Source organism: Mirounga angustirostris, unplaced genomic scaffold (assembly GCF_029215605.1).
Source record: "Mirounga angustirostris isolate CCGP_5_RB_7025 unplaced genomic scaffold, mMirAng1.0.hap1 SCAF_1, whole genome shotgun sequence".
NCBI classification, from domain to species: Eukaryota; Metazoa; Chordata; class Mammalia; order Carnivora; family Phocidae; genus Mirounga; species Mirounga angustirostris.
Window position 1 is genome coordinate 138,852,244 of NW_026991709.1, and position 21,836 is coordinate 138,874,079.

The window sequence follows — 21,836 nt, forward strand, 5'->3', positions numbered from 1 at the left end:
TTTCATCCCCCAGACCACCACTCTTTATGACTAACCTCTGGTAAGCCATGTAACCTACGCTGTCTCCGGTCTTCCATAAAATTGGTTAACCATTCTTTTCTGTCATCAATCTTCTTTTTACTGAATGCCTGAAAGATTCCAGGTAACAATTCCACACATTAAAAATTAAATGACTTTCATTATACAAATAAAATTTATAAAGGCAAATAACTAATTATTAATTTCTCAGAAACTGAGTTTTTTTTCCAATAGGCTTTTGTCAAAAATATACTTGAACAGAAGTCTTTCAATTAAAGAACTTTGAAAGCAGAGCATCTGTGTGTGAGACTGGGGTGAAGAAACACTAAGATTAACTAGTTTGGACATTAGAGTTCAAAAGAGACTTACAGAAAACCAAGACTGGGAAGAAAGGTATGGCAGGAAGGGGGATGGATATCACGAAAAAATTTTTTTTATTAACTTGATTACCAAGGTAATGGCAGCATCGTCTTCAGGACCAGCATATCTAAACAAGATGCGGTGCCTTTCCATATCAGCAAAATATTCCTTTGCTTCTTTAGCTGTGCTGGTACCCAGCCCTGCACAATTTAAAAAATAAAATTGAAAAAAATCCAGACAGAGAAGAACAAATACTACATGAGCTCACTTACATGTAGAATCTAAAATTTCGAACTCATAAAAAGAGTAAAATGGTATTTGCCGGGGACTGGGGAGAGGGGGAAATGGGGAAATGTCAATCAAAGAGTACAAACTTTCAGTTACAAGGTGAATAAGTTCTGGGGATTTAATGTATAGCATGGTGCCTACAGTTAATAATACTATGTTGTATACTTGAAAATTGCTGAGAGATCTTAAATGTTCCTTCCATACACACAAAAAATTAACTATGTGAGGTGATGGATATGTTAATTAACTTGATTGTGGTAATCAGTTTACAACATATGCATATATCAAAACATCATGTTGTATACTTTAGATATGTATAATTTTATTTGTCAATTCTTCTTCAAAAAAGCTGAAAAAATTTCCAAGAATTTGAACATTAATGGCTGTTTAAAACCATTAAAAGCTGACAGATCAAGCTGGCAACACATATACCAATGGATCAATTTTAATAGACAAAAACCAGACATTACATGCCTCCTGATGTAAATATACAATACCACTTGTTAAATGTTTTTGCAATGTAAATCTAATCCAAGTCTTATCAAGCCTCCAATTTAACTACCAGTTAACAGAAAGTAAGAGGCAGAGGAACATACTATATACTTAATGAAATTACAGGGATAATCAGCAAAATCCAGAATGTGTTAAATTATACAGGACAAACAATCCAACTTTTTGAACAAATAAATTACAAGGGAAAAAAATATGAAAAGAGAAACAATATATTAAGATTTAATAGATTTATCAAACCAAATGCAATGTGTGGACCCTGACTGGATCCGGACTCAAAACAAAACAAAACATTTTTATTATAATCAGAAGAATTTTAACAATGACTATTTAAGGTTATTAAAGAAAGATATGATAAATTATGAACATTCTTTAAACATTCTTTTAGAGATACATACTAATATATTATGGAAATAATATAAAATCTAGAAGTTATTTCAAACTAATGGGGAGGAGATGAGAAGAGTTTTGATAAACAGGATTGGCAGTGAAATGGTGATTATTTGAGTGCATGGGAAGCCCATTACACCACTCTCTCTACTTCTATAAAATTTTCCATAAATTCTTTAAAAATCAACCATAGCTACTTTTTGTAGTCTAAAACAAACTTTCCAAATATTTTATAATGATCTCAAAAATAAATTTATGTCAGTGGTAACTTCACAAAATTTAAGTATTTTAAAATACAAACCTTTGTAGTATTTTATTTTCCAGGCTTTCTGGTTTTCTATATGTTTTTTCCACTCATCAAATTCAGGAATACTATAGAAGGAAAGTTCCTGCTTATTTTTGCTAGCCTTAAATTAATAAAAAAAAAATTAGTTTTCTGCTATTCTTTAAGCAACAGTATAAAAATATATTAATGTAAATAGTACCTTCACAATAGGAGTAATGAACTCTTCAAGAAAGCCATGCTTCAAAAGTGATGGCCAATTGTGATGGATGAAATTAATAAGGAGGCCTTTAATGTGAGAACCATCTTGATCCTAAATAAATGTTAGTAAAGAGTGCTATAATAATTTTATGAAACATAATTATTTATATAACCAAATTTTAAAATGTATGAATGTAGCACAGGCAAAATTCCAAATTTTGGAACTGCACTTTAAAAACTAGTAAAGATTATCCTTTAGATATACACAGTAAGCAATTTTTTCTTAAAATTCAAATAATGAATATAGCTAGTGATAGACTAAATCTTCCTATCATTACAAAATACACTATCATTGTATGTTTTATATAGATTTCACTAAGAGAATGATTTAAGGATGAAAATACATAAAACATGGTTATAATGCCACTTCACTGAACAAGGGAAGGAGTAATGCATGGAGTACAGGTGTGAAGTCTTATCTTGATATAAAAACTGCTAAATTTCTGCTTAAAACTACATAGCAGCTTTTTCAGTGGAAGATTTTCTATACAAATGCTTTTAATTAGAGTACATGAGACATGCAGTTGGATGCATATGAAATTCTTCCATTTTGGTTTTCCAGTTCTTTCCTAATTACTGCCATTTTACTATTCAAGTCCTAGTTTTTGCACATCTCAAATTATGCCATCATATACAAACATTATCCATCATCCTATTGATTAATCTTTGTTGCTTAAAAATTTCATCATTCCCTTTCGACTTATAGGTAGGCTTCAACCCCACAATACTACCATGCGTTCTACTCTTCTCATATTTATTGCATTTAAAAACATTTTTAAAATAACCAAAAAGACGGCTGCATAAAATGTGCCTCACACAAACAATGCCATTGAATGTTTTCTTCTCCTCACTTTGATGTACAATCATTTTCCCTTTTACTTTCTTGGAGAAAGTCTCATGAAACAAATATCAAAAGGGCACTCTGAAAAAGATAAGTTTTAAATATGTGGCAACCTTTAAACCAACCTGATCAGTCATAATCATAATCTTCCCATAGCGTAAGGTTTTCAGAGATTCTGCATCATCATAACTTTTCTTGTACTGTAGACCAACTATTTTGATAATATTGTTTATTTCTGCATTTTCCATGATCTGTGCAAAAAGAAAAATAATTCAAAGTATGTTAAAAGTGTTGAGGGGTGCCTGGCTGGCTCAGTCGGTAGAGTATGCGACTATTGATCTCAGGGTTGTAAATTCAAGCCCAACACTGGGTGTAGAAAGTACTTAAAAATAAAAAAAAAAAATTTTTTTTAAGTGTTGAAATATATAAAAAGTGAGTCAGAATTTACTTTTAAAAACTGAGCAATTTAAATAAAGTATTAAAATGTCATATATATGTGGAGATATGAGAGAAAGATACCTGTTTATGAGAAGCTTCCCGTACGTTAAGAATTTTTCCCCTAAGTGGAAAGACTCCATATCTGTCTCGCCCAATCACACCTAATCCAGACACAGCCAACGATTTGGCAGAGTCTCCCTCTGTTAATATCAGTGTACACTCCAGGGAATGTTTGCCACCTGAGAGATATTAAAAATGACATATACTCCAAATTCCTCAATTTTACCAATGAGAAAAATGAAGCCAGAAAAATTAATAATCACAATGACAGTAAAAGGTTGTTAAGAGTAACATTATGCTCAGCATACTTTAAATGTTAAGTATATTTTACTGAATTCCTATCCCCCGAAAATTGGTAATATGTAGTGCATGTGTAATTTTAATGAAGTAAAATTATACTCTGCACATAAAATTGTATAGTCTGGAAAATGAATATTTTCTATAACCATACAATTTAACACTTAAAATCTTGAAAAAAAAAAATCTGAATCTTACCAGCATCATTAGCATCATCCAGTTTGGGAATACCTTTGATTTTACTATACTTTACTGATGAACACTTCTTGTTCAGCTGAGTCTGGGCTTTAAATTTCACCCAATTCAGAATACTTTCTACAATGCCACAGTTAGAAGCCTAAAAATCAAAGAATAATGATATACAAACAAGCCAGAAGTTCACACACTTAGCTAAAATTAATGTAATACTTGGAATCTGTGCAGTTATATGGCGAAACACTAATGGTGATGATAATGATACATGCTAGTAAATTTTACTCTAACTACAGTAAAGCTAACTCAGGCAGCTATACACAATAGCCTATTGTACAGAAATACAAACAGATTTGAATAAAGGGCAACTTACCAAAATATGAAAAGAACTATTATGATAAACCCCATGAAAAATATACATAGCTTTTGTTGCAAGTTAATTTTGTTAAAATTAACATGGTACAAGCTGATCCACCCATGAATTTACTAGCTGGGAAATTCTAGACACTGACATTTCTTATATTCCTCAAAAACACAAATCTTGAATTTGCTATGACAAAAACTATTAATATATAGGAAACATTAGGATAATCAAGAACTTATGAATCATCCTTATTCTTTAAAAAGTTTGGTAATGAGAATTTCAACATTATATATTGTGTGTCACCATGCAGTGAGTCAATGTGTGACGAGATGTTAACCCAAAAAGAAGAGTGAAGAATCTCCAAGTTGGAGCTATTTATTTTTCATTATCCTGGGTAGTTTGATTTTAGGTGTAAGAAATAGTTTTCTGCAATGTGAGATATAAAAAGAGGTGGACTATGTTGCCAAATCTAAACTTAATCCACTCAAAATGAAAAAGTATAAAATCTAAAATCACTTCATCATGAATGCTATGAGGGCAGAAATTTGCAAAAGCATTAATGTAGGGTCATTTGTATTCAGAATTAATGATTAGATGCAAAAGTACTATTTCTATAGGCTTTAAGCTGGGAACCTAAAAAACAACTTTTGTTTGTGAGGGCATACCTTTGAATTTACAATACCAGAATGTGCTAAGTAAGTTATTTCTATGGCAATTACAAAACACTCCTCCACCAAACTATAAACTTCCAAAGGGGGCTGTGATTTATTCATCTTTACATTCACAGTGCAAATATATTTAAAGGCACTTTACATATGTTTATTTAATATAGGTTTACTGATGGTACTGCTGAACAAGGGAAGTGAAGTAAATCTTGCTTATATACAACAGATTTTGAGAAATTATTAACAACTGCAAGGCTCAGTTATAAACCTAAGATTATTTATTTGTACTCTCACCTCATTAAAACAGTCCAAATACATGCAAAGTAAAATGAAATTTTAAAATATGTAAAATATAAATTTTATATTATGCATAGATTATCAAAATTTCAAAAAAAAAAAACTATACAAAGGTAAAAATCAGTAGATCAAGTTGCAAGGAGTAGAAAAGATGAAATCAGGAGTCCTATAAGGACGTGTACATTTGTTAGAGGAAAATCTAGCTGTATAATGGCCAATAAAAAGCTAAAAACACAATCAGTTACATGAATCCCTACTTTCTTGGCAAAACAATCCATTGTTTTACAAAACAAAGTCTATCCTTAGTGGTTTTCAGAATTAATTAAAATAAATCAACTAATTATTAATTTACATTATAAGTGCCTATGCTCACAGTTAATATGAGAAACTAATCACAAAGAGAATAAATAAGTCAAGAAAACTACTTAATCAACTCTCAATAAAAGCACTGAGAAATAATAAAAATTTTACTCACTGCTTTAAAAAATTTTTCTGACAGTTGGCATTTGGACCCAAAACTTTTGGGTTGCAGAGTCATGTTTTCCTTAGTCTGAGAATCAAAAGTTGGATTTTCAATAAGGCAATTAATAAAAACCCATATATGGTTTTTTACCTGTTGAAAACATACCCAAAAAAAAGTCAACATCAGAACTTATATCATTTAATAATTCAACAGAATATATAAAGCACCACTTACTTGAAATGGTTTTACTGATACACCAGCTTTGTTCTTTTTCTTAACTACTTCAATCAGTTTACCAACAACTTGATCTACTACATAATCCACATGACGTCCACCCTAAACAGGAACAAAAAAATAGAATATAAGATTTTCTATAGCTAGGGTAGCAAAATACTTACATATTCTTTTTTTTTCTTGAATGAGCATTAATTAATCTTCACAACTTTGTGGAGTCAATATTATTAACCCAATTATGCAGAGGCATAATATGAATCTCAGAATTGCAGAGTTGGTTTTTAAAAAATAAGGTCTTGAGGCGCCTGGGTGGCTCAGTCATTAAGCATCTGTCTTTGGCTCAGGTCATGACCCCAGGGTCCTGGGATCGAGCCCAGCATCAGGCTCCCTGCTCGGCGGGAAGCCTGCTTCTCCCTCTCCCACTCCCCCTGCTTGTGTTCCCTCTCTCGCTGTGTCTCTCTCTGACAAATAAACTTTAAAAATCTTTAAAAAAAAATAAAAATAATTTTAGAAACTAAAAATAAGGTCTTTTTGGCTCTAGGTCCAATTAGCCAACCGTATAGAACCATACACAAAGTAAAAACAATCAAATAAAGAAACATGGAAATGAGAACGAATACTAGCAGACACAAGACTCAAACTTAGGAAATGTGGCAGCCATTGCCAGTTGGCCATCCAATGTCCATTCCCCCCTTTATTAAAAAACCTAAATTTGTTTTTACTTGGCAACATGCCCAGTTGGGTTAAAATATTAACCAATCTAGACTCCCTTGCAGTAGAGGTAGCGACTTGACTCAGTTCTAGCCAGAGACGTTAGTGAGATACACTAGATGGGATTTCCAGGAAAACTACTGTATTCCTGACAAAAAGGGAGTGATTTAGTTGGTATACACATTTGCCCAGCCCCTTTCTCTCTCCCTAGAACTTGGAATTGAGGCACAGAGAAAAGAGCAGGTATCTTAAAGGCATGAGAATGAAAGCCACATGCTAAGGATGGCAGAAAAGAAAGTGAGGAAGAGCCTGGTCCCTGATGATGTAGAGTCACAGTACCAAACTAAGACTGCCTTCTCCCAGTCCCCAGTTATAAGAAGAAAAAATAAAACCTTTACATCTTTATGCCATTGTACATTAGGTTTCTATTACATATTACAAAATGCAATCATAACTGATGCAAAACTTGTTGACTTGAGAAAGTGATGCTAGATCATAAAACACACTGAGTATTAAAAAAGTAAGTTAAAACTTGAAGACTGACAAATTATCAAATCCCTGCTTTAGATTATTCTAGAATACATGCTTGTATTGCCTAAGACTTTATTATGATCAATGGACAAATGCTTTTAGATGAGAAAAATTTCACTCACTTTTGAAATCCAAAAGCCTACAGAAGAGTGTTCAAACTCCTTTGAATGGCATATAACACATTCCACCATCTGACCCCAAAACAGACTCCTCTCCTATTATTCCTTCTTTTACACTCTAAACTCAGAACAGACTAAGGAATGTGTTAACATTCTAAATTCATAAAATATAAATGTATTCAACTATAAACACTAATCATATATACTCAATGCTCAATGAATGTTTATATAAACTATAAGAGTTATTTTCATAGAAAATAAGTTTCCATTTTCATAAGCCAATTTTTATTTCACAAAAGCAGATTTGGGATTTTTGGTAATGTTTTTTTTATTTTGTTTTTAATGAAGGATTGTTCTATCACTGACATGGCAACAAAGAAATAGCACACTTACTTTTGTTGTTGCAATACTATTTACAAAGCTGATTTGCTGGAATCCCTTTTCACTCAGTGTGAGACAAACATCCCATCTTTCATTTGCAAGTTCATGAATAACTTTCAGCGCCACTCCAGTTTCATCCAACTTGTCTTTCACATAAAGATCTACATAACTGCGAAATCCATTTACCTATTAATTAGAAAACCAAAACCAATAAACTATCTTATATTGGCAGCTCAACTAGGTGAATGCCATCAGGTACTCTTACAGTTTCATTTTCCCTCATTCACAACAGCTCTTACTCCTCAGATCCAAACCTTCATGACTTCCCCCACTGTATTCCTTGATCCCTGCCTTTAAAAAGGAATTCATTTCTATATGTATCTGATAAAGAGAGGCTATGAAGGACAGGTAAATTATTATAAACTCTTTTGAAAGTTTAAGTTTTAAAATGACAAAGTAGACATCTAGTTTGAGTTCAGAAATATAAAAGGCTTAAAGAAAAAAAAAAAAAGAAAAGCTTCTGCCCTTACAAGAAAACAGCTGGTCAGACAGCAAACTGATTTTTCAAGAACCCTCAAAAACAAAAAACAAAAAAACTGAATTCACAGGACAGCTGGCCATCCTGAGTCTGAAGAGAAACAGGTGTCTATAAGGAGACACAGAACACTAACCTTGCTTAAGTGAGGCAGAAGCTGCCTAATGTCATATAAGCCAAAAGGAACATTAAACCACAAATTCTGACAAGTTGCTGTAGGACAATTGTGGACAGTATGGGTATGTGAAGTACCTGAGGACTGTCATCATAAGGGGTTCCTACACTTACAGGCTTTTTCTCCAGAAACTCCAGCATGTTCTCACTGGGAAGGTCAGGGAAAATCTAGAAAAAGCTCCCCACCACGGTACTGCTGGTTGAGGGGAGAGAATAACAGCAGCCACTGGGAATTCCACCCGGGCTCCTCTCCCTTACCCATCCCAACCACAAAAACAAAACAAAACAAGAACAAAAACCAAAGAAAACAAAAACCTTAATTTGCAGGGGGAAAGATACTGCTAAAGAGTATTGGTAAAATATCACTATAGCTGGAATAAAATAATTCCAGCCCTACCTCATCCCACTCCCATCTCATTTAAGAAGAAAAAAAAAAGTTTATTGTAAGGAGCAGGGATCCTGAAGAATACTAAATGAGAATACTGGTGGATACATGCTGCAGTTAGGGGAAGAAAATAAAGGGCAGAGGAAAAATCTCTACTTCTATAAGAGAGGTAGAAACACTTGTGAAGGCCAAACCCCTGAGACACAGGGCCAGAATGTACTCCAAAGTTTTGAGACTCAGTCAGACGTAAGTATCCTACAACCTACCACCATGTTAACAGGCCTCCAATAATAACTGGATTTCAGCAGGTTGGGCTGCAGAGACAGACCCTCCTTAAGGGGCAGCTCCAAGGCAAGGCCCAAAAACAAAAGACAAAAACAAGGAAGAATTTTACATTTCTGGTGCCAAAAGCAACAACAAACCTCAGTGCTAGTTAAGTACAAAAACAATAAACTGCAAACACAGCCATTTCCTGTACAGATTAAACATAAATCCTGATACTAAAGCCTATTTGCTCTGTATCTACTATCCTATACAACGGGGCTGACTGTCAACAAAAGCATATGAGGCATGCCAAAAGGCAAGAAAAAACAGACTGAAAAGACAAAGCAATCATCAGAACCAGACTCAGATATGTCACAGATGTTTTAACTATCATATAAGGCATTTAAAATAACTATGATTACTATGTTCAAGGCTCTAATGGAAAAGGTACACAATATACAACTTCAGCAGAGAGATGGAAGCTTTAAGAAATAATCAAATGGAAATGCTAGGAATCAAAGGCACAGTAGAAGATATGAAGAATGCCATCAGCAGACTCATCAACAGACATATTAAAGGAAAAAATTAGTGAACTTAAAAATAGGGAAAGAGAAATTAAACAAACTGAAACACAAAGAGAAAATAGTGACTAGAGCAGAGCAAAACATTCAGGAGCTTAGGACAATACCAAACTATATAACATGTGCATAAATGGAATGCCAGAAGGAAAGATCAGCAAAGAAATATTTGAGAAATAATGGCCAAAATTTTTCCAGAATTAGTGACAGACACCAAACAGATCCAAGAAGCTCAGAAAATAGAATGAAAAAAATACACAACATCAAAAAACAAAGCCAAACCCCCATATAAACACCTAAGCATACCATACTCAAAACAAAACAAAACAAAACAAAAAAGCAAAGACAAAGAGAAAATCTTCAAAGCAGCCAAAGGGAAAAATAAACACCTTACCAACAGAGGAAGAAAGATATGAACTATAGCAGAAACTATAGCAGAAACCATGCAAACAAGAAGACAACTGGATGACATTAAAAGAAAAATACTGTAAACCCATAATTCTATATCCAGGGAAATTCTGTATCTTTTGAAAGTAAAGGCAAATACTCTCTCAAACAGACTGAGGGTATTTATTGCCAGACCTACCTACAAGAAATGAAAGATTTCCAGGCAGAAGAAATACGATTAATATCAGAAACTTAGATCTATACCAAGAAATTAGGAGCACTGGAAATGGAATAAATGAAAGTAAAACAGAATCCTGTGTTGTATTTTTAATTGTTCTAAAAGATAACTGACTGCTTAAAGTAGGTAGATTTAACTGTAAGCTGCCCAGAAAATAACAAAGCATTTACTATTTTAGAAGACACTTACAGGCAATTTCTTTCCATTAAACATGACCTTGACCCCCTTGCATGAGCCAGCCAAATCATAAGCTCTTCTAGTCATGAGGGCCACAATATCCTTGTCAAGCTTTTCCATCTTAAATTTAGACAGATCTGGTTGGAATGTTATGCATGTGTAATCTTCACCATCAAAATGCTTAATTTTGGCTTCAGAAGTCTTCATCATGTTATTCATCCATGTCTTTAAAAGAAAAAATACTCAAATATTTCTATAATACTTCTGTATTTTATTATACATAAGACTCAGTTCATGAAATACATTCATTTACCACAACTATATCCATTTCCAGCTTTACAACAAACCAAACAAATCCTTGAAACTGATATTAGAGATGAAAAAAATTTAAAAACTACTACAGTTGTCCCTCCTTATCTATGTTCCAAGACCAGAAACCATGGAGAGTACCAAACCCTATATAAACTGTTTTTTCCATACACACCTATGATAAAGCTTACCTTGTAAATTAGGCACAGTAAGAGGTTAATAATAATAAAATAGAACAATTATACTTTAATAAAAGTTATATGAATGTGGTCTTTCTCTCTCAAAATACCTTATTGTACTGTACTCAACCTTCTTGGATGATGTGAGATGATAAAATGCTTACGTGACGAGATGAAGTGAGGTGAATGATGTAGGCACTGTGACAGAGCATTAGGCTACTACTAACCTTCCAACGATATGTCAGAAGGAAGATCATTTGCTTCTGAACCGCGGTTGCCCACGGGTAACTAAAACCATGGAAAGTGAAACCACAGATGGCAGCGGGGGGCGGGGGGGGACACTATTATAATAACCTCATTTGAAAATAAGCAAAATGAACTGCACTTTATATACTATTAGTAAAATAACTTTGAAATTCTTCAACATAATCATTTAGAATTTTACATAAATAAATACTATGCTTTCCCTGACCAAATTACTTTACCTTATGTAAAATTTCAAACTATTTTCAAAGGGCTACCAGAGTAAAATAAGACAGAATTTTGAAAAATGAACTTGATGAATCAATGAAGAATTTTTCAAATATGCTAAGTGGATACATTTCAATTAGTCTGTAAGGTTCAAGACATTACTGGTAATGCTTAACTAGGTTAAAGGAAAAGTCTATTAAATAAAGCTCTTCATTTTCAAGAAACAGGAGAAAGATTTATGTAAAATCTCCTAGGCATTCTGAAGTCTTTTTACTCTACTGACATGCTTAATGCTTTTTAAAAAAAAGTGACATAGGCATCATTGCCATTTACCTAAGGTTCTATTATCTTAGCAAAGCAACACAACACACACACACAAAAATTAGACACTTTTCTATCATACCTGCTTAAAACTATGTTTGTATTCTTTGCAAGCAGTTTCTACTGTAAACTTTGTACTGAAAATATTACAAAGTTTTGCACCATAACCATTGCGACCACCTGTAAGAAAAATCAAATGTGAAAGATTTAATGAAAAGGATTTTAGGAACTTTGTTAACTACCATGGGACAGGTCTGTTGCAAAATAGTTCCACTTACTGCATTATTCAATCACCAATTGAATATTTCAGAGTATATTTAGATTTTTTCATTTAAAGAAAAATACAATTAAGATTTAGCACATACAGTAATGTAAGTAACATGCATTTTGTAGATTCATTAACTTCATCACAATTTCAAAAAAAATTAAGCTTGCTATCTCCTATAATCAAGTAAATCTGTGTGAGTATGAAATCTGACCTTTCTATCAAAGTTACTTCTCTATTACAAAATTTAATCTACATCACTTCCTAAAGCTCTGGCTTTAAAAAATAAATAAAAACCATCAACCCACTTGAACAATGGAAATAAGTAGGAAAACACTGGTTTTGATCAAAGCACTTCAACTCTATTTACAAAACCTAGATTTGCAATCTTGACCCTTGTAAAACAGTTTAGAAGTAATTCAACTGATACCAAAAGACATGGTTCTCTTATGCAATAAGAAATTCACATATATAGGAATCATACATCTGATTTTCATCAGCACCCTAATTCGAAACTCAAACTGTTAGCCAGGTTAGAGTTCTAGCAGTTGTAGCATAAGGCAAAGTACTATCAATTAAGCTTTTAAAATGTCTCTGTCAGACTATAATCAAGATAATACTTACACATGATAGTTTTTTATAGATACTAATTCTGAAAAGAATTTTCTCACAATAAAGCTACACAGGTTTCCTTTTCTATAATACTTTACATAGGAATAGTTAAATTTTATGTTGGAAGTATAAAAAAATTCAATAAAAATTCTGATCAGCTATTTAGACTTTACCTGTTACTTTTTTCTCATCATCATCATAGTTACTGGATGTTAAAAGCTGTCCAAAAATTAACGCTGGAACATAAACTTTCTCTACTTTGTGTTCTACTACTGGAATGCCTTTCCCATTATTCCAAATGCTTATAATATTTGATTCACTGTAAATAAACAAGCAGAGTTTAGAGCTTAACATTTCCATAAAAAGTAAAGCAATCCAGAACAAACCTAAGTAATTATAAGCAAAACTCCAGCCATTACTAATTGAAGACACTCATCTTTCAAGAAAATACTTGCTGAGGACACACTTTTCTACCCGAGTCATAACTCAAATTAGGGCCACAAAGACCTACAGGCAATGCTGAAAAATTTCTCAGGAAAAGAAACTCTCCTCAACTTCCCAGAAAATAGTAAAAGCAGTGAAGCTTCTACCAGAAGTCAGCTCCGGATTCTGTTTTCTTTTCATCTGTATTAGCCACAATCTTCCTGCTTCATTCTACCAGTACACCACCTGTAAACCACAAGCTCTGCAGGGCCAGGAGCCATTGCCATTTTCATTCCCTAACTATTGCTGCAGTACATATGGAAAAGGACAAACAGCGTGAAATGTATTCCATTCTCACCCTAAATATTACTGGGTTGTTTGCATTATGGCAATCACTGTCATAAACTAATTTTAATATTCTTAAAATATCTAGATTTTACCTATTTTAGGTTTTTTAGGTTTTCCTATCACAAAACCATCCATTTAAGCCCTGAATGGTATGCAGCAGAGGCTCCTATAGCTAAAGCAACTTGACACAGGCAGTAGTCCTGATGGAAAATTTTGAGTAGTATATACTATCATTCTGAGTAGTATATACTATAATGCCTTTACCCATTTAAAAGCCAAATTTGCAAAGAAACACAGCTTCATAACCAACACTAAGAATTGGTTTAAAAAGCTACCATTTGACAATCTGATTCATAATTATTCTTAGATATACAGTTTCACTCACACATACACACCGTAATCTCTGAAGAGGTATTAGAAGTAGTTATCACAACTAAAAAATTTGTTATAAAAGCCAAAATTAAAACCATATACCCAAGGGGAAATCAATTAATTAAATCAAATTAAGTAGGAAGGAAAGAGGGAGGGAGGGAAGGAGGAAGGAAGCAAGCAAGCAATAACTTCTAACAAATAACTTCTAGCACATCTTCTTTCCCTAATCAGAAACCAACTTTTCTTTTCTTCACTGTCCAATACAGGTTCAACTCTTCAAATGTCCTAAGGCTCAAATTTTGATAGCCTTTTTTTATTCAGATCTCCTGATCATTCTCTAGAGTCCTTAGTCATCAAGACTTAGTAGTTTGTCCTTAGGTTCTTTTATTCAGTATTCAGTCCTTTCTTTATCCCAAATGCCAATTTACCAGTCTAGACTGATATCCCCTAAATACTGTAAATTAAGCTTAAAAGTCCTCTACTGCATGTTCACAGCCCATTATCCAGATCCTTAATTATCGCCAAATTTAATTCCCACTATTTCACATGTATCCTGCTTTTCCTTCAAGTCAGTTTATTACTTGTCCTGAATGTTCATTCCCAGTTCTTCCATTTCTTTGTTTAGTGGTCTTTCCCTTGCCTTAATGTCTTTTTACTCTTTGTCTAGCCAAAATTTACCCTGAGAGTCAGTTTATGACTTCAGTTCTCCATTAAGCCTTTTACCCAGCCTATAACAATGTTTCCCAACCCTCCTTATATACCAAGACTAGCCAGAAAAAAAAAAAAAAACTAAACTAAATTATTGATTGGGTAACCCAGGAGATGATTAGATTATCTTGCTTGTGGGTAAACACTCTCTACAGAATACACAGCTGAATGTTTAAGTATGTAACAGTTTCAAATTGCCTACTATATAGTTTCACTTGTGCCTCCTAAAGGCAGTGGACCCTAGAAACAAGGGCCAGCTACTACACTACTTTTTTAAACTTCCAAATAGTTCCCAGCGTTAGGCTTAAAATTAATAAAGAAGAATTCTGAAGGAAATAAAGAAAGGCAATGAATGGAAAATTACAGATCTTAAGTATCTCAGAATGATACAAAGCTAATACACTCATGAGTAAACCTTTAAAATTGTTTTCATCAATTTAGCATATCATATATGGTACTATAATTAAGATAGGTATTTTGTAAATTCATTATCTTTATCACAGTTTACAAAAAATAAGGCTTGACATCTCCTACATTCAGTAAGTCTGTATGAGTATGAAATTTGAACTTTCTATCAAAGTCACCTCTATTGAAAAATTTCAATCTATAATCTCTTCCCAGATCTGGCATTTAGGTCTGTAAGCTCTAAACAATGATACAGAGTTCTATAACTATATTCTTTGCTCCATCAATAATCTTCACAGAAATACTAGGAAAAAGAATACTGTGTTTGAATAAGCTACAAATAAAGTTTTGAAATATTTAAAGCTAAAAAAGAAACCTGGGAAATAATCTAAATATCTAATATGCGTTAACTGTTAAGAGGTTAAATTAAGTAACCTTACTTAATTTAGGTTTAAGTAAATCTATATAAGTTAATAACAAAGGCTGTCTACAACATGTCAAATAAAAATAGAAAAAGTATATAATCCTACCTTTTAAAAAAATAAAAATGTATCTGTATACATATTTCAATATGAGTGTGTACTATTTTTTTAAAGCTACAGATTTAAGATTTTTAACCTTAAATAAGAATAGTTAAACTAGAAGGACTGTTAGAACTCTGGTTAATGTGCTTTCCACATTTGTTTTTAATCAGATAGACACCAGCAAATACTAACAATCATATAAAGAGTTTTAAGCTCCTTTGTAAAAAGGTGCTTCAATTTCTCTAATTTTCTAAAAGAGCTGTCCAAATTCTGCATGGTACCCCTTGCTAATGTATTCTTATGCCTTTTACAACCATGGTTGTTATTTAAATTTTATCCCCATATTACAGAGTACTATTGAGAGCAAGAGGTAAGCTGTGCTGTATGGCCTCCACACTTAACCCATTAACTATCAAAATTTAACCTGTCCTTTACACAGAGTTCGGGTACACACATGCACAAAGAAAAATTTTAAATCTGCTATACAAAATGTTAAAAAGAATGAAACAGAGGATATCAAAAATGGACAGCAAAAAAAACTGGGTCAACAAAATAAACTGCAGAATAGCATGTTTTCCCATTTCAATTCTGCTTTTAAATAACTTCTTAAGAAATCTAAAATTGTCTCTGAAATGAAATTCATTTTTATAAAAACAACATTAATTCTGTGTTAATATATAGTAAAAGAAAAAATAAGGAATGAGCTTATGGGAGGAAATTCACAAAAGACAAAATGTTATGGTTAAAATTCAGAAACACAATATAAATAAATAACAAAATATAAGCAACATAGCAACATCTCCCAAAATGCTTGTCTATTGCCAACTGTAAATATATATTTTAATATTTAAACATATATTAAAATATATACTATATATTTCAATTAAAAGCAGGAGAAAGGGCGCCTGGGTGGCTCAGTTGGTTAAGCGACTGCCTTCGGCTCAGGTCATGATCCTGGAGTCGCTGGATCGAGTCCCGCATCGGGCTTCCTGCTCGGCAGGGAGTCTGCTTCATCCTCTGACCCTATCCCCTCTCAGGTGTTCTCTCTCTCTCATTCTCTCTCTCTCAAATAAATAAATAAAATCTTTAAAAAAAATAAAATAAAAAATAAAATAAAATAAAAGCAGGAGAAAGATTCAATAGTCTCTCACCAATGATTTAAAAACAAAAAAAGTAAAATTCACACCTTCTTCTGTGGAAGTAGCTATGAATTTTTGTCATATTGAAATAAAAGAACTTTCTAGCAGAACTAATTAAAATAACATAGAGATAAATTAGAAAAACTGGTATCTGATTGTCATTAAGAACCAAATAAATTGGGCGCCTGGATGGCTCAGTTGGTTAAGTGACTGCCTTCAGCTCAGGTCATGATCCCAGGGTCCTGGGATCGAGTCCCGCATCGGGCTCCCTGCTCTGCTCCCACTCCCCCTGCTTGTGTTCCCTCTCTCGCTCTGTCTCTCTCTGTCAAATAAATAAATAAAATCTTTAAAAAAATAAATAAATAAAAATAAAAAAATTTTAAAAAAGAACCAAATAAATTTAGTTATAATCTATGTCACAACAAAAACACTGTTGACTGAAAAGGGAGAAAGAAATCACTAAAGGCATTAGTTACATAGAATTACTCTGTCCAGAATCTGTAATAAATTTAAAGGTAAAGCACGCCACCAAGAGCCACTATTCAGTCTACAGAGTTGTTTTATAGCTCACTTCTTGATCACTTTGTTATGATGGGATTCTATGTAAGCTGTTTAAGTCCATGTTGTTGGATTAATGTGGCCAAAATAATTAAGATAAAAACAACCAACTGTAACTGTAACCATGTTCATCAAGAATGTATTTAAGAGAGAGCCCCTTCTTCCTTAGTTTTCAGTCTTTCCATTCTGAATTTTAAAAAGCTTAAAGATATCTAACATTCAACATCTATTACTATTCACTAGCTAGCTCTCCTAAAGCATAATAAATGATATTGTTTTTAACTGACAATTTTCTAAATACAGAAGAAAGGGAATCTTGAAGCTAAAATTTCCTTAAAACTATTTTAAACTTCTGCATAAATTAATAATTTATAAATGTCCTGTGCATCTAACCACATAAATCCTCAAGAATGTATTCATTCTAGAAAGGATCCAAATGGGGGAAAAAAATGAAAGAAAAAGAAAATCTGGAACTTCATAGTTATGTAGTAGTTATGTGGTAATATTTTAATTCACAGCTATCTTCACGATATAACCAAAAATAAGTTATATTTTCATATATAATTATACATTAATCTTAACCATACCATCTAAAATTAGATTAGTGACAGTAAGGCTATACCTGAATTGGTTAAATTTTCATGTTAGAGAAAATTCTTAACATCATTCTAAATTACTAATAAAATTATAAATGTAAATGTAATGCAATATTTTACAAAAGGCATGCTATTGAAAACAGGGTCAATGTAACAGTAATATTTCTAAGTTAAAATGGTATTTTCACTCCCCTTCAGTTCTCCAAAAGAAATCACCATAGTGAGATCTAATTAGCTGAACACCTGGTATATATTCTATAATATCAGCAGTTCCTAATTTACAAATGATGTTATAAATAATAGAAAGGCCCAAATATTGGTCTTAACAAATAAATTTAATCCATAATATAACTGGGACTAGTACTAGCAATAGCACTTAACCTTGACTCTCAAAGCAAAGGCAAGAAGGAAAGATTGAGTGACTGACTACTGTAATCACCTTCAACAATATCCACAGCATCAAAGAGGGAGAAAAATGGGTTTCCAAGTGTTCCCATAAGGAAGTACTTTGGAGTAAAAGATCATGAATGACAGAGGAAACTATAAAAGTATAGTATATTCTGGCTAAAAGAGGCAAAAATAACAAGATCTCAAGCAACAGAGAAACTTTAGGAGTACTAATTGTATACAGTATTCATTTGAGGAGTATTTGGGGACTATCAGAATAAAACGACTTAGCATAAAAAAGTTAAACTTGAAATATACTTACGGATCAATAGAAACTTTAATACAGGTCATATTCTTATCCCTCTGTTTATTGTCAGCTGCATTAACTACAAATTAAATATTTTGATGAGTAATAAAGTTATATAAACAAATATATGACAACTGCATGTATATCCCTACTTAATATAAACATTTATATATGGTAATAGTTATTGAAATTATTGATACTAACTTCTAATAAAAACTTTATTTTCTAAATAATATTCTTAAATTTTATATCACACTAAATTACTGTTATGTCTTTTACTACAAAATGGGGGGAGGGGAAGGGCAGATTTTGTGATATATAAAAATAAAAACAAACATCTGCAGGTTGTAACGCCCTAATCCAGGTTAGGTCTAAAAGAAAAAAAATTGAGTTTAATTATATTTTATCTTGGAAACAACTACTTTCTCCTGATCTTCAAAAAACTTGTGGTTTTATAGACAAGTTGAGCTAAAATCAGTTATTTTTAAATTAGAAAGACAAAGTCTTCAGCATCCTTAGAAATCAAAATTCTAAATCCTATGCACTATAATTGATAATATATTTGCATACGTTAACCACTGCTGGGGTTAGACACATGACTACACAAATTTTAACACAAGCTAGCTGTCAAATTCAACTTCAATCATAGAAAAAATATGTTCCTGATAAACACTATGTAACAAAGTAAAATCGAGTGGATAGCTGGGAAGCAAGAGTGAAAAGTATAAAATACAAGAAACCAGTTTTATTCCCCTATCCTTTCCCCAAAGAAGGACCAGAACAAGCTCAGAGAGACCCACACAACCCAGCTGTCTAGGAAACTTCAAGTGGCATTGATAAGGTGGCAGAGCCCAGAGTCTCTAGAAAGTGCTTGGCTAAAAATATTTCCAAAATGCAAGCATTCCCTAGGAATCAATTAAGCATCCACACTTCACTGTGATTTCATTTATTATGTGCTTTGGAAAAAACAGAGATCATTCAGAGCAATGGTTGTTAAACTTGGCTGCCCAACAGAAATTCCTGATTTGTTGGTGAAAACCCCAATTTTACATGTCTCATAGCAAACTCGCCAAATCTGCAAGGATCAGGCCCTGTAATCTCTATTTTTAACATGCCCCTCAGGTGACTGGTATGAATGCAATCTTCAGATGACTACACTTACAAGAATATAAACCAACTGTGGATTACTGATCAAATAACAACACATTCACTTTACAGATAAATGCAAAGACATGATGTGCACAGATATGAAAATATTACAGTGAGTACAAAATTTTCTGAAGAACATTTATATTCAGCATAGAAGCCAGAGATATGCCTTTAAAATTTACACAGTAAGTCTGGTTTTATATACACACATACACACACACACACACACACACACCCCCAAAGGACACAGAGGAGTTAAATCTTAGGCAAATACTCACCCAAAATTTCATCAAAGATCTTGTATAAACCTGGCACAAAGGTAACCTCTCTGCAATTCATTCCTACATCTTCATCATACACCCACATTAGCTGCATTGTAAGAAAAATTGAAAAGGACTTATGGGGTAAAAAAAGCATTTAACATCAGTTTTACATAGTATAAACCCACATCTGTCATTTCCTCTGTAAATACTTAGATCTTCAAAGTAGAAAAACATACTACTTCAGTTACACTCAACTTCAGTATATGCATATTCAATTTAAATAACTTCAAAATTGAGATCTTACTCATTTTGTATTGAGTCTGTATTCTTATTTATAAAGTCAGCTTATTAATATAAGGCACCAAGAATTGTTAGAAATGATATTTAAATAAAACAGAAAAAATCTTTTATTAACTTTACACTTTTACTTCATGTTTTGTATTTTTCTATAAGGAGCACAGAGTAAAATAATATGAACACAGCATGACTTTGGAGACAGAGATCTAGCTTTAAACCCAGCTCTTACTAGTTGAGGGATCTAAACAAGTTATTTAAATTTATTTAAACTTCAGGGGTGCCTGGGTGACTCAGAGGCTCAGTCCTTAAGCATCTGCCTTAGCTTAGGTCCTGATCCCAGAGTCCTGGGATGGAGCCGGCTCCCTGCTCAGCGGGAAGCCTGCTTCTCCCTCTCTCACTACCCCCGCTTGTATTCCCTCTCTCACTTTGTCTCTGTCAAATAAATAAATAAAATCTTAAAAAAAAAAACAAACTTCAGTTTCCTCATCTATAAAATGGGGATAACAGTACCTACTTTCTAAAATTGTTAGAATCAGACAAGATAATATGTGCAAGCCAAGTCCATAGTAAGCACTGGTCATTAGTGTATATGTACACATTCTAGAATTTGAAGCAAACCACACATAAATGTAAGGACTTTTAAAAAGTTCACACACTACCATTTTACTCTATACTTCTTACCTCTGATAGTTTATGTCTCCTAGTTTTTTTATCTTTAGCAGAAAATGAAGACATTTCTACCTCTCTTACATCTCTCACTCTACTCTATGAGCACAGAGACATGAAATAATGTACTTACAAAGTATACAATCACAAAAAATTTACTAAAAAGTACATATAGATACACATCTCCTAATCTCAAAATTTAACAAATAATTACCTGTGTCAATGGTTCCACTGACCCAATATATGTATCAGGACGAAGGAGAATATGTTCAAGTTGTGTCTTTTTCTGATACACTCTCTCAACAGACAACTTCTTTGAAGAATCATTTTTGTTTGCAGTTTCTGACTCTTCTTTTTTTGCAGCATTGTTCTGATCAAAAAGAGTCTAAAATTAACCAAAAAACCAAATTTAAATAACCTACCAAGGGGTAAACTAAAATGTATATGGACACATACCATAGGTTTTCTTTTTAATGACAAAATTATCTCTCAGGTTGATTTTTAAGTCTTAAAGAGAACACAGGTCTATTTACTGACAGTCCAGTTCTTTTTATACTACAGTGTAAAACTGCAGTTTTGACTAAGGTATAGTCACCAGAATAGCTAGAAATGCCTACATCTCTTCAATCCAGAAATATAAACATTTCCCAATTCTGTAAGTTACCAAGTTAATTTTTACAGCCCTCAAAACTTTCCAAGAAATACGAGTTCTGGCCAGGTTACAGGTTCACAATAACTGAACCTGGCTACCTGCAGGAGTCTTCAAATCTTCTACATTATCAGTTCCCTGCCATTAAGCCACTGAAGATTATTTTAAAGGGTGGGCAAAAGTAACCTACACAAAATAGTGACTATGTAGTTAATATACACTGAGCTGGCTGAAAACACTAAGCATGGTTTATGAAATCTCAAATTTCACACTTTTATAGGTCATTCCAATAATTCCTTATAAATCAGTGCTAGGTGCCCCATTCTGAGGCACCCGCTGATTCTAGTTTTTGTGCCAGTTCCAAGGAAACAGAGGTTGGTGATCCTAATTCTAACCATTCCTACAGTAGATAAGGATCACAAACTCGAATTCCCAAGGCCTGGAGAT

The 21,836-nt window shown here is 33.0% G+C and overlaps 1 protein-coding gene across 3 annotated transcripts in view; it reads right to left on the reverse strand.

The window, feature by feature from the left end:
- The window catches only part of TOP2B (DNA topoisomerase II beta), a 60,252-nt gene that overhangs the window by 24,893 nt on the left and 13,523 nt on the right, over window positions 1-21,836 (reverse strand). For 2 of the 3 annotated variants that reach the window (XM_045903899.3, XM_064588738.1), the window contains exons 2-17: window positions 20,955-21,125; window positions 19,793-19,883; window positions 18,381-18,444; window positions 12,772-12,917; window positions 11,804-11,901; window positions 10,454-10,666; window positions 7,716-7,889; window positions 5,962-6,063; window positions 5,740-5,877; window positions 3,945-4,083; window positions 3,471-3,628; window positions 3,077-3,202; window positions 2,052-2,162; window positions 1,868-1,973; window positions 469-578; window positions 36-128 (exon numbers count right to left, since the gene is read on the reverse strand). In XM_045903899.3, coding sequence (XP_045759855.1) covers window positions 36-128; window positions 469-578; window positions 1,868-1,973; window positions 2,052-2,162; window positions 3,077-3,202; window positions 3,471-3,628; window positions 3,945-4,083; window positions 5,740-5,877; window positions 5,962-6,063; window positions 7,716-7,889; window positions 10,454-10,666; window positions 11,804-11,901; window positions 12,772-12,917; window positions 18,381-18,444; window positions 19,793-19,883; window positions 20,955-21,125 — 2,040 coding nt within the window. The remainder of the gene's footprint in view (window positions 1-35; window positions 129-468; window positions 579-1,867; window positions 1,974-2,051; window positions 2,163-3,076; window positions 3,203-3,470; window positions 3,629-3,944; window positions 4,084-5,739; window positions 5,878-5,961; window positions 6,064-7,715; window positions 7,890-10,453; window positions 10,667-11,803; window positions 11,902-12,771; window positions 12,918-18,380; window positions 18,445-19,792; window positions 19,884-20,954; window positions 21,126-21,836) is intronic. The other variant, XM_045903900.3, reaches the window with a different exon arrangement.